The sequence below is a fragment of the Pelmatolapia mariae genome, linkage group LG6 (assembly GCF_036321145.2).
Source record: "Pelmatolapia mariae isolate MD_Pm_ZW linkage group LG6, Pm_UMD_F_2, whole genome shotgun sequence".
Lineage (NCBI taxonomy): Eukaryota > Metazoa > Chordata > Actinopteri > Cichliformes > Cichlidae > Pelmatolapia > Pelmatolapia mariae.
In genome coordinates this window covers 20,834,171-20,846,488 of record NC_086232.1, presented here as the reverse complement: position 1 = coordinate 20,846,488, position 12,318 = coordinate 20,834,171, and the positions used below count along the sequence as shown (strand labels likewise).

At 39.8% G+C, this 12,318-nt stretch overlaps 1 protein-coding gene across 2 annotated transcripts in view; it reads right to left on the bottom strand.

Moving 5' to 3' along the window:
* The window catches only part of tbck (TBC1 domain containing kinase), a 45,656-nt gene extending 33,639 nt beyond the window's left edge, over positions 1-12,017 (bottom strand). The window contains exons 1-20 of one of the 2 annotated variants that reach the window (XM_063475247.1): positions 11,885-12,017; positions 11,375-11,578; positions 10,211-10,283; positions 9,901-10,015; positions 9,717-9,790; positions 9,011-9,152; positions 8,870-8,930; positions 8,711-8,772; positions 6,858-6,919; positions 6,590-6,738; positions 5,905-6,043; positions 5,706-5,805; positions 5,349-5,398; positions 5,088-5,217; positions 4,849-4,947; positions 4,712-4,774; positions 4,486-4,612; positions 4,259-4,309; positions 4,075-4,158; positions 2,612-2,697 (exon numbers count right to left, since the gene is read on the bottom strand). In XM_063475247.1, the coding sequence (XP_063331317.1) occupies positions 2,612-2,697; positions 4,075-4,158; positions 4,259-4,309; positions 4,486-4,612; positions 4,712-4,774; positions 4,849-4,947; positions 5,088-5,217; positions 5,349-5,398; positions 5,706-5,805; positions 5,905-6,043; positions 6,590-6,738; positions 6,858-6,919; positions 8,711-8,772; positions 8,870-8,930; positions 9,011-9,152; positions 9,717-9,790; positions 9,901-10,015; positions 10,211-10,283; positions 11,375-11,567 (1,860 nt within the window). In that variant the 5' untranslated portion in view covers positions 11,568-11,578; positions 11,885-12,017. The remainder of the gene's footprint in view (positions 1-2,611; positions 2,698-4,074; positions 4,159-4,258; positions 4,310-4,485; positions 4,613-4,711; positions 4,775-4,848; positions 4,948-5,087; positions 5,218-5,348; positions 5,399-5,705; positions 5,806-5,904; positions 6,044-6,589; positions 6,739-6,857; positions 6,920-8,710; positions 8,773-8,869; positions 8,931-9,010; positions 9,153-9,716; positions 9,791-9,900; positions 10,016-10,210; positions 10,284-11,374; positions 11,579-11,884) is intronic. The other variant, XM_063475248.1, reaches the window with a different exon arrangement.
* Between the last annotated feature and the right edge of the window lie 301 nt (positions 12,018-12,318).

Here is a 12,318-nt window from a genome sequence, read left to right as displayed (position 1 = left end):
AAGACCAAAAAACTGTCAAAGGACGTCAGGGACAAGACTGTGAACCTGCACAAAGACCATCAGCAAGAAGCTTGGAGAGAAGCTGACAAATGCTGGTCCAATTATTCAGAAATGGAAGAAATTTAAATGATTTACAGAAGACTTGAGAGAATAGGGCTGGGACAAGATGAAACCAAAATCGAGCTCTTTTGCATCAACTCATCCTGCCTTGTCGGGAGGAAGAAAAATGCTGAGTATGACCCAAAAAACATAATCCCCACGGTCAAACACAGAGGTGGAAACATTACTCTTGGACTTTTTTCTGCTAAGGTTACAGGATGACATCACCACACTGAGGGGCCAAAGGACAGGGCCATCCTCTGTACCACAAAAAGAAGAGGCAAAAAAGAAAAGCTGAAGCTTTGAGCTGCCAAGCAGCAAGTAAGAAAAGGATTTAGAGAGTCTCTGTAAAGAGGGGTGGGCTAGAATCCCTCCTGAGATGTGTGCAAACCTGGTGACCAGCTAAAAGAAACGTCTTACCGCTGAGCTTGCCAACAAGGGACTCTCCACCAGTTGCTATGTTTTGCTTGGGGATAAAATACTTATTTGACTCTCATTCCATTAAAATGAAACTAGCACAAAAATTAAACACTGTTCATTTCTTTGGAAGTGAACAAACTTACCAATTCAGCAGGGGATCACATAAATTCCCCCACTGTACAGCATTCATGTGTGCGTAGTATTCAACACATCAACTCAAAATAACACGCTAAGACTCAAATGAAATGAATCAATCTCTGAGAAAAGCAGCACACATGGCTGTGTATCTCCACAGCTAAGAAACCCTAACAGCAATAAAGAGCAAACTGCTGAGTTTGGTTATAAGTCGACGGGAAAAACGCTAACAATGAAAATGAATCTCACTATACTGATCTTGTCATTTGTCATTCGTCCTTTCTTTCTCTCTTATTTTACTCTCTGCACTTCCCCGGGAGGAAAAGCGTAAAATTGAAATGAAATAAGGCACACAGACTGATACAGACCTAGACACACACACACACATTACGCCATTAACCAACTGTTCTAGCAACTGCCAATTGCTGGCCACTGTCACCAAGGCTTTGTAAATTTCAGCGGCAAAAGCTCTGGAGCGGCAGCAGCGGAGTTATCTCAGCCAGTTTACTGATTGCTAATTGCGAGGGAGCTGGTGACTGTTCAGTGGACCTCTTGTGTGCCTAAGTGTGACGAGACGGCCACTGCACTCAGAGTCTCATCCTCAGCCGCAACAGCCCAGCAGCAGGACTGCGAGTGCAGCCAGATTGGATTAGTGTAGGTGTAAATGGCAGACTTAGGAGAGGCGATGTAGCCAAAATTGAAAGTGGCCCTGAATTAAACCACTGGCAACATGCAATTTGACTCTGCTGGAGCGGAGTCCAGGAACTCTGCAGCATTTCCAAAGATTACTTGTGGTTTCTGCATGTTCGCACAACATTTTTGGGTTTTTTTTTTTTCTTTCTGAAAGACAAAGTGTGTTGAACTAGCCATGTTCCGGTTCGCATGTATGAGAAATCCATTCATACTGCAGTGACATTCGGCCTTTTAGTGCAGATGGATTTACTGCCTCAGTAAAACAACAGCTCAGAGTGTGCTCTGCAGTTCACAAAGGGAAAAGGGATTTATTATATATAAAGTCTGATTACTGGGACTGAAATCAAGCATGAAAGCTGTATCAACAAAGAGTGTTCCAGTATTGCCCTGGCCTAACAACAAAAGCAAGCATACAAAGTCCCCTTTGAAATGGTAGTACTGTACATGCTCTAAATGACAACCCAGAATGATAAGCAGTTTTTGGAAGGCCCAAGTCTGAACAATGAAGGCGCAAAAGACTAAAAGAATTACAACAGGGCATCTGTTCAGCGTAAAACCATGTTTAAAAAGCCAAAAAAAAAGCAAAATCACCTGCAGGCTACATTTTTTTCCCATACACTTTCATATTCTGACAATCAACAAGCACAGTTTGGTGCTTCACTTGCTCCATTTTACAGCTGCAATATCACACACTGAGGAAAAAGAGACTTAAATCCCTGACTCCTCTGTGATAAAGACCCCACTTTTCATTGGGTAACGTCTCAGAGGCCGGGCTGTGGATGACACACATTCATCAGCACACAAACTGAAACCCTGGAGAGACGGTGGAGACTTTAACCTTGTCACTGTCTGAGCAGAGCCGTAAGAAGGAAAGCAAAGGGCGAGAAGAGGTGTCGCAAAGTAAGAGAAATAAGGTAAGCCTGACAGAGGACAATCATTAAGTGTGCCTTGCAGACATTAGCCGCTGTATAAATCATTACCAGCAGACTATGGGGAAAACTTGACCCTGGCCACAAATTCTGGAAATGGGGATGTGGAACAAAAAATGTCATTGACTATGAAAAGATATACGTAACAATCTATGGATGGTCATTTTCTTTGTCCCCTGGCAATGAGACACTAAGAATATTTTTGTACTATTTTTGACTTGCCATTAAATATAAATTTGCAATAACAAAAAAAATGTTAATAACCAGGCATGTCCTACACTGCTGACTTTTATTTTCATCACTCTGCCAGAACACTTGCACTCTTGGTAACTTACATCTGGGATGAAGCCAATCTCATTTAGATGGTTGCTTAGCTCTGGGTCATGGAAGGCAATCATTTGAGAGAAGACAGTCAAGTACTCTGAAAAAGAGGCAAAAGGTCCATAAAGAGTGTACTGAGTAGTTTGAGTGTTCAGGCGTGAAGAACAGTAGGCCTGACCAAACAAAGCTCTATAGTAACCAGCAGAAAATACAACCAACAGTGTTGAGCCACCTCTCGTTTCTTTATATTTTGCAAGAAAAATGAAACATAGGTGCAGCAATTTATTGAAACATATGCAAACATAAATGAAATAAAGTATATAAGGTGATTCTTTACCATTTTAATGAGCTTAAAAGTCAATATTCCCCTCAATAGCCTCCCCAGAGTCAAAACCTCAACATTACTGAAGCAGTGTGGGCTCATCTTGACAAAGAAGAGAGGAAAAGGCAGCCAACATCCAAAGAAGAGCTTTGAATGTCCTTCAAGAAGACTGGAGAACTATTCCCGACGACTACTTAAGGAAATGACAAGAAATCAGACTAAGAGAGTTCAGGCTGTGCTGAAGAATAAATGTGGTCATACCAAATGTTGACTATTGACTCAGTTTTTTCCTTATATACTGCATTGCTATGTATATTTGTACACGTTTCAATAAACTGCTGAACCTATTTCTCTTTTTTCAAGCAAAATATAAAGAAATGAGGGGTGGTGCAGTATTGTTCATCAAAGAAAAACATACACAAACGTGACTCAGAAAAGCTTGAGTGTAGTAATTCCATCAAGTGAATAAATTTTATTGAAATTTAGTCAACTCTTATGTGTTTAAAAAAAAGGAAAACCCAATGTTGCTCGTACTCTCCTGATCCACTTTTCAGCCCTTCTCAACCTCTGTACATAGTGAATGTAAACTCATGCTGCACAAAGCTGTGCAAGCCCCGTTTCTTCACACAGTTCATCTACAAAGGAGCTCTGACCAGAAAGATAAACATTAGACAGCTCTCTCCAGGGCATCTAGCAGGGGAAGAAATGATAATAGTCACATTCCCCATGGAGTTCAAGAGGTGTATGGTGCAGCTGTTTATCAGTCACGTACGAATTGCCTGTGACATTTCTCTGCAGGCACTTGCAGTTTCATTTGTTTCCCTATCTCTAAATGATGTGACTCAGCTGCAAACTCCATTAAGAAAGACTGAAATTAGTTTTCAGAGCTTAGAAGCAACATGGAGCCAAAATTTAATCAACATTGAGCTGACGGGCTGATGCTCAGTGCCAGCCGATGATAATTTGCTTTTGAACTTAACTGAATGCTCAGACCACGTTTAATGCTTATTACTTAACTTGCAGTTGACTACATATGATAACAACAAGTAATAAAATAATATGGAACAGCGTCTGCTCGAAGAATGAAAACTGATTATTTCATTAGTGCGTAAGTAACTCTCTGAGTTGTGCGAAGATTACTCAAGTATAGCTTACCTTGGATCACATGAGAGTTGTCCTTCAGAAAAAAGTTGTACAAGTACTTGGGGATGAAGGCAGACATGCAGGCATATGCCAAAGCTGGGAAGAGAATCAGATAAAAATGAAAGTATGAAAAGTATGAAAATAAAATGGAGATAAAATACTAGTTGGCTACTTGAGTTCACATTAAAAGTCTTGCCTTCATTGTTGAAATTCAGATATAGGAAGGGGGCACAAAGCGAATCCAAACCTGAAGTGAAAATCAAATCAGAACAGCTCATGATCTTCGCACAAATTCAACTGTAGGGTCAAGAAATTTAACAAGGAATTTGAAAAGTGTGGCATGACCACCACCTAGTGTCTATTTATGTACAGTACAATAATAAACAGTGCGAGTTACAAGAGAAGGAAATCCAAGTGACTGACCCTGCCAGTAGACCAGATCAGGGTGAGACACCACCCACGCTTTCAACACACGTCTGAACTTGATGTGGCCCTGGGGAGATGACAGCAGCTCATCATATTGGTGGCACCGTGGGATGTCCACTTCAATCTGTAAGCATTTGCACAAAAAGACAAAAGAGACTGAATGAAGCAAGTTTAAATCCACTTGTATACACGACGTAACATGCATTTTTAAACAGCTGTGTACCTGTCTGTCAGTTGGTATGGGAGTATCCTTGTCTATACCTTCATATTTAGCTTGAATGTCACCCTGTGCAAAAGAAGGAGAGTAAGCGGTCCCACAAACAAATATAAAAATGCAACTTTTCATGATTTATTTTGTACCTCAATGCCCAGCAGGCCAGCCCACGCCAGCCCTCGTACAAGCGGGGGAATGTCCACTCTGGCTTCTTTCCACACTAGGGTCTTCTTGTACGGGTACGCCTAAAGTCAAAGCAATACATTATTGAGTCCCAGTCTAACAATAACACGTTTAAACAACAAATACTACAAATACAGGACAGAAACTGAGGAAATGCTTTTGCGTGCCGAGTGCTGCATATGAATTTGTATGGAGCCCAGACCTTGAGCAATCTGTCAAAGAGGATGATGCGGATGAGCTGGTACTCGGTGTCTCTTTCACGGATGATGAGTGGCAGCGTGACGGCGGCCGACAGTTCATTGCTGCTGTTGGACTGGGGCAAACTCGACTGTCTGGAGGAGGGAGAAATAAGCAGAGGGGGGGTATGACATTTCTCAAGCTAAAATAAATGATGAAGTAAGGTGTAAAATACTAAAGGGGAGGAGAGGATGACAAGAGCAACTTCAGGATTGAGAGCACTTACTCGTCTTCGAGGAGAGGGTAATAGGCTTCTCTGGCTACATCTTTCAACCTCTGGGGGAAAAAAAGACCACTTATGGTAAAAACAGTAACAGAGGTTTATAGTTTCTATAAATATCTAGTCTCTATAGTAATTTATAGTTTCTATTGCAAGTGCAATTTGACTGCAGTTGCAATACAGCAAGGCAACATTAAAAGATTTTGTCAACTAATAAAAACACACAAAATACAAATATACAAAAGTAAGAGTGGCATAATGACTGCAATTTAAGTGTTGTTTTCAGTATATCAAAGGAAGCCCAGAAGGCTTCAGATAGTGCAGGAGTGTTCATAAAGAAATGTACACATTTTACGGTCTTACATTTCTGAGTTGGCACAGAGACAGCATCACTGTCGTGTCATCGAGCAAGAAACTCCGATCCCTGCCCTGGCCAAACGTCTCCCCATCTTCCAAGACGAAACTGAAAATGAGATGCAATTAAGATGCAGACAGGCTCAAAATTTAAATGAAAACTGCCAACCGCTCAGTCTTTTGTGTTTGTGCATATGTTGTTTTATACTTGGGCAGTGTGGAGATCGGTGGTTTGGACTGAATGATTTCCTGGTTGGTGAGCTCCTTTTCTAGGTCTCCACCTGCCAGACACCACAGATGATAAACCTCATCTATGGCCCGCTCCGACAGGTAATCCTCATCGTCGTCTAATAGCACACACACAAACATACACACACACACAAAAAGAGTAAAAACCCAACCGGCACAGGTGGCTCTACAACACATGAAAATAAATGGTGAAAGTAGTGACTGTTTGAAAAGGAAATGACACTAATAAAGTCTTTTTTTTAATTATTTCATCTGGCCTGCAACAAATAAAATAAACAGCGTAAATCTAAGGAAATCGCTTCCAGAACTAGAAAGCAGGAAAAAACAAAACTTTCTCATTTCTACTGTCAAGATGTTCTCGACAGTGGAAAGCTGTTGGCGTGGTGAAGAGAAAAGAGATTTTGGAATTAAATACAGGACAGTATGGTATGTGAAAAGGAGGATAAAACAATGCTACGACTTTATTAGTAAAGGAACACTTAATTAAAGCAATTTCTGGATAATCTGTTCTGCTTTAAGAGTGTTTTTAAGGTTTTTAATCAAAGGAAAGTAGTTTGACATATGGCTTGTGTCTGTCCGACGTTGTTGTGTGTTTCAGTGTCTGTGTAAGTCTGCATATTTGTTTGTGTGTAAGTGGGTAAGACCTTTGCAAAGGTCACTGATGTCGTCTGGGAGCACCAGATGTGCACAGCGCAGGGATGAGGAGAACAGGCTGACAGGCTTCTGGAAGGGTGTGTAGTGGCAGGAAATGCCATTAAAAACAGGGTCTTGCAGTAGTTCTGCAGGGGTTGGCCTATATTATGTATAAAATTCAAAAGACATGATTATCATGACACCAAAAAAGATTTTCTTTTTAACTTAATGTCTAATGACCTGCAATAGGATATGAAATCCAACAGAAACTGGATTTACCTTTTAGATGGAAGAAAGGTCAAGCACTTCCTTAATAACTCAAGAACACTGTCAGGCAGCTCCTGTAAATATTATACAAATATGATCAACTCTGTCATAAATGGAACAGACACACCGCATTGATGCTTCCAAATAAGAGTCAATAAAAAATATTAGTGAGCATTTGCACAGTTGTTTAATTATACACATCAAAAATTAAAATTGTTTCTTTTTTTTTTTGCTTTTCAAGAGTGTCCATAGCCAAGACAACCTGGTTAACCTAGCAGTGTTTTCCATGGTGGAAGAAACCAGAACTCCAGGATGACGTGTACAAGCACTGAGAGAACATGCAAACTTCACACAAAAAGGCCCTGGCCATGTTGAAACTGCTGCCCAACTTACATCATGTCACATTTTCAAATATAATAATGCATGAAATCTCTTTCTGTTTCTTTGTCCATAAACTCTTCCTCTATCATCAGGAACTGTGTAACCACAATTTCCACAAAGCCTTATCTGTGGACCATGAAGGTCTTTAGCTACACTAGATTTTATGATGTTATCAAGTTGCTTAGCAAGCACTTAGCAACAGCTTAAAATTACATATTTTTAGCATATTTGTAACACCTTACAATAGAATCAGACTGTTGTAATTTTATGAAAATAACATCCCATTTACAGTCACTCAAGCTGAGTTATGTATATATCTTGACACCACCACATTGCTTAGCTTTGAATGCTAAAAATGACCCATTTTTGACTTAAAAAAAATCTACTACCCTTTCAAAAAAAAATTTTTGTGACATTAAGTACAAGCCAAACAAAATCGTAGCATGAGCATGTACTAGTTACAATAACTTCTAGGGATTTGCATGTGACAGACAGTGCTTAAATAAGCCACAGAGTGTGCAGAAGACATCAATAATGACATCTGCAGAAAAGACCATTTATGCTAACTTGCCCTCAATTCAGGATTTGTACAAATCCAGAATCAGGAAACGAACAGGCAATATCACTGCAGACCCATCACACCCCGCACAAAACCTGTTCTAACTCCCCTCCTCTGGTAGGCGCTACAGAGCACTGTACGACTAAACAAGCAGACATCTGTACAGTATCTTTCCACAGTCCGTCACTCTGATGAACACTTAGAATGGTCACATAGTGTCGGTACATAAACATCCACCATACCTGCTGCTGGATGAAAGCATACTGTATATACTGTATTTGTTTGTCTTTTATATCCATTCATCATCATACATACCTATATAAGATATTTTTGTTTGAATCACAAACTCCACCATTTATGTAAAAAATATTCAATAATTATTTGAGTGAAATCAACCACCCAAATAACTAAAATAATTTAGGTGAGTAAACAACAATATTTTTAGACTGAATATATGTACAATCTGGTTCATGCTGTTTTGATTTCAGAACCTACATTTAGGTATCCAATTAGCATGAAGATCAAAGACATCAAAACACACCAACCTAGAGATAAATGTAGGTTTTACATGTGACTATAATACTGTGATGATAAATCCAACTTTAATGACTCTGTATTTTTATCAGAAAACAAAAACCTAACTGCCTATCATCACAACATTTGTCAGCATGACTCATAAGTAGGCTTATTCACGTCGTACTCAGATCACACCTATATTTAAACTTCTCTTTGATTTCATCTGCAAACGCTGAAAGTATATCTTGAATAGTTGTGACTTTAATATGTTGACAAAATCTTGCCATAGACAGACAGAAAGCATTCAAACTGTCTTTTATGGAGTTTCTGTTATAGTAGGTTTCACACACACACATGCAGACAACACCAGCTATGACATTGCTGCCAGTACAACAGACATTAGGTTTACCTTAATGGTATCCAAGCAACCATGTTCCTCAGCAAGGACAGTGACAATGTCATCCATGCAACCTGAGGAGGACAAACAACATCGCCACTTAAGCCTAAATGAGACTAGAGGCACAATTTTTTCTGTACTCTGAATAACCCGGACGGCCTTTGTACTCACCCAGGGTTAAAATGAATTTCAGCCTCTCGCTTATATCAATATTCTGCAGGAGTCTTCTGCCCTGCAATTGATTCGATTTTAAGGTGGAATTTCTAAACAAAAATCCAAAATCTTGCATGAATGTTTATTAAGAATTCTTACCGCACACAATTCAAAGAGCAAAATGCCAAGCGACCAGACATCAGACTTTGGTCCCGAGGGCAGAGGAGCTTCATCACGGGAAGGGTCACTGGGGTGGAAGGAGCCCTGAGCGATCACCTCTGGAGCAAGGTATGATGGGTACCTGAGGCAAAAATGACAGAGCAGATAAGTATTGCACTTTTATAAGCCTCTGAATAAGACAAATTATAAACAGCAAGTTAACTAAAGCTTTAAAACCCACAGGGCGTTTGCTGAATTTCTGTTTTATATCTAATATGACATCTTCATTATTACTCTATGTAAAGTGTTGTTATTGTTCTTGTTAATAAATGATGTCCAAACAGCTGTTCCTCAAAGCGAAAGCTGTTTGTCAGTTACATTTATTGAACTTTCAACGCCAAATGTTTCATGAAAGTCACAGGAATGTGCCATCATTTCTCTTCTCAGTCTGCAAAAGGATATTACACAGATACTTGGTAGAACATGAAGACCTTTGGATTGGGATCAAAGCCCAAAGATCTGTTACAGTTCCTTAATCAGGATGCCCTAAAAGCTGGTTTCTGTGAAAAAGGATATGAGCCAATTATGCATCATTTTTACGGTCAATTGCCTGTTTTTTGTTGACTAACAGAAACCAGATATGCATGAAGACTTGACCCTTTACACTGAGCTAACTGAAGGAAAAAAAGAGAAGAAAAGGACATACCCAATGGGAAAATCCACATCTGCCCCGTGATCAGTCATGTGATAAAGGCCGAACTTTGCCAGCTTGACGTTCCCCTGCAAAGACAAGCTCGACATTAGAGTGCAAGACCTTTTTTTTCAATTTCTTTAAAACTAGACAGTAACTCAGGCTAGCATAAACATGATGACTTTGATAGAAACGGTACCTTGCAGTCCATGAGCACATTGTTTGGGCCGAGGGCTCGGTGCACCAAACCATTTTTGTTCATAAACTCCAGGCCTTCAAGAACCTCATAGGCTATTTGCAGCACCTTTTCTGCACTAGCACAAACAGAAACCTTTTTTATTGTTAATGCGCTGAAAAGTGTACATCACATAAAAAACCTTATGAACAATAAAGTTTAAAGGGAACTGTTCAAAAGTGAAAGTAAAGAAAGGTAAAATAACAATGAATCATTCACATGTCACATTCACATGTTTTATGTATTGCTGTCTGGTTAATTTTGGTCGTTTTACCTGGGTGTGTTTTCTGGTTTTTGGAAAATGCTTAAACAGTTCTCATAGTGTTCAGCAACAACGATCAGCCGTTCTGAAGAGCAAGAAAAAAAAGATAATGATTATTAAAACCAGCAATAGGGTCACTATTGATAATATACCTGGACTTAATCGAAATCTAGCAACAAAGATAAAAGGTTGAGATGCAAATACATTCAAGACTTTTGCTGTCGGAAAGGCAAATTTCAGAAAGAAAAACAAAAAACTTCTGGATTAGTATTTTCCAAATGTTCACAACCATTATGTAAGGATGGTGTTTGAAGGACTCCTTAATGACATACTATGTAGTACATGTCATGTTTCCCACTTGTAAATACATAGATATACATTCAGTGGCCACTTTGTTAGGTACACCTAATTAGAAAAATCATATAGCAGCAAATCAACACATTTAGGCATGTAGACATGGTCAAGCCCTGCTGAAGTTCAAACTGAGCGTCAGAATGGGGTAGAAAGGTGACCTCAGTGACTTTGAACATGACAATGGTTGTTGGCGCCAGATGGGCTGGTTTGAGTGAGTGGCAATTCTCTGGGAGAAAATTCTTTGTTGATGTCTAATAACAACTTGGAGCAGCGCTGAATACGCAACATGTGGAACCTTGAAGCAGATGGGCTTACAGCAGCAGAAAACACCAGGTGCTAATACTGTCATCAAAGAACAGGAAACAGGCTACACTTCGCACAGGATAAGCAAAACTGGAAACAAGAAAACTGGAAAAACGCTGCCTGATCTGATGAGTCTCAACCTTCAGATGGCAGGCTCAAAATCTGACATAAACAACATGAAAGCATGGATCCATCCTGCCTTGTATCAACAGTTCTGCCTGGCAGGTGTATTGGTGGTGGTGTGGGTGATATTTCCTTGGCACACTTTGAACCCCTTTGCTTACAGCAGAGTCATGTGCTTTATAGGTATTCCCAAAATCCATAAATCATAGCAAACATGTATCCAACACAAGCGTGCCATTAAACATGTTATGTGTCACCACTTTAGTAAGTTCTGTACTGAAAGCCCAAATTAATAGCTTCAATTTAGATAAGTTGTTTAAGTGCTTAATATGAAATGTGATGACAGGTTACACATTTTTATTTTAGCACTACAAGAGACAAGACAGAAAGCCATACCGTGCTTCCCTCTGGAAATGTCCACATACTGGCAGAGTCTGGGGTGAGTGATGGTTTTGAGAATCTGGAAACGTCCCAGGATTTTGATGGAGTTGGGAGTCAGAGGGAGTCCATTGCTTCCACAGACATCATGTGGAAGAGCTGAGGCAAAGAAGGTAAAGGCTCCTAGCTGGGCGTCTTTAAGGGAGCGCATTGTGCCACTGGCTTGAAAAACAGATAAAGGGAAAGAGCAAGGGGAAAATATGCGTAAAACATGAATGAAAGAAACATTAATCAATACGGTGGTGTGGTATATTATCCAACTTCACCCTTAATGTAATTCAACACAAAACTCATTGGAGCTAAAGGGTTAACACTGACTTTGTTATTACAACACACTTACACCAGTTAGTTAACAGAAATATCGTTTCGGAAGCAAAAGACAGAGTGCGAGAGGGCATCGATGCTACTGAATGTATGAAGTTATGAAAATAGCTGTCAGATGTGGAGCCGTCGTTTAGTATGCATTACCTCAAAAAAATACGTCCTCTCTAAAGACGAAGCTGCATGACCATGTAAACGAGTAACCTGAAATTATTATTAAAATGTCTTTTGAAATGAATTATTTTTCCTGTTTCTGCGACGCGATGAAAACAGCTGAGCGAACGTGATCGACGACGCTTATTTCGTGCGACAAGGGGGGGGGGTGCACAGAAAATACTTTGCACGAGCGAGACAACGGTGTTAAAATTTCATCAATGAAAAAAAACACAGAAAAGTCACTGAAGAGTAGTTTTATATGTACTTTTCTTGTTTGTGGTCTATTTATTTTTTAAATCTGTTAATTATACACAGGCAATTGCCGAGACGACTTTAAGGCTTCCCTAATATCCGAGCCATAGAACATATGGCTAGCGAAAGCAAACGGCTAACTGCACCTGCTTCCTATCCGTATGCTGCTGCGA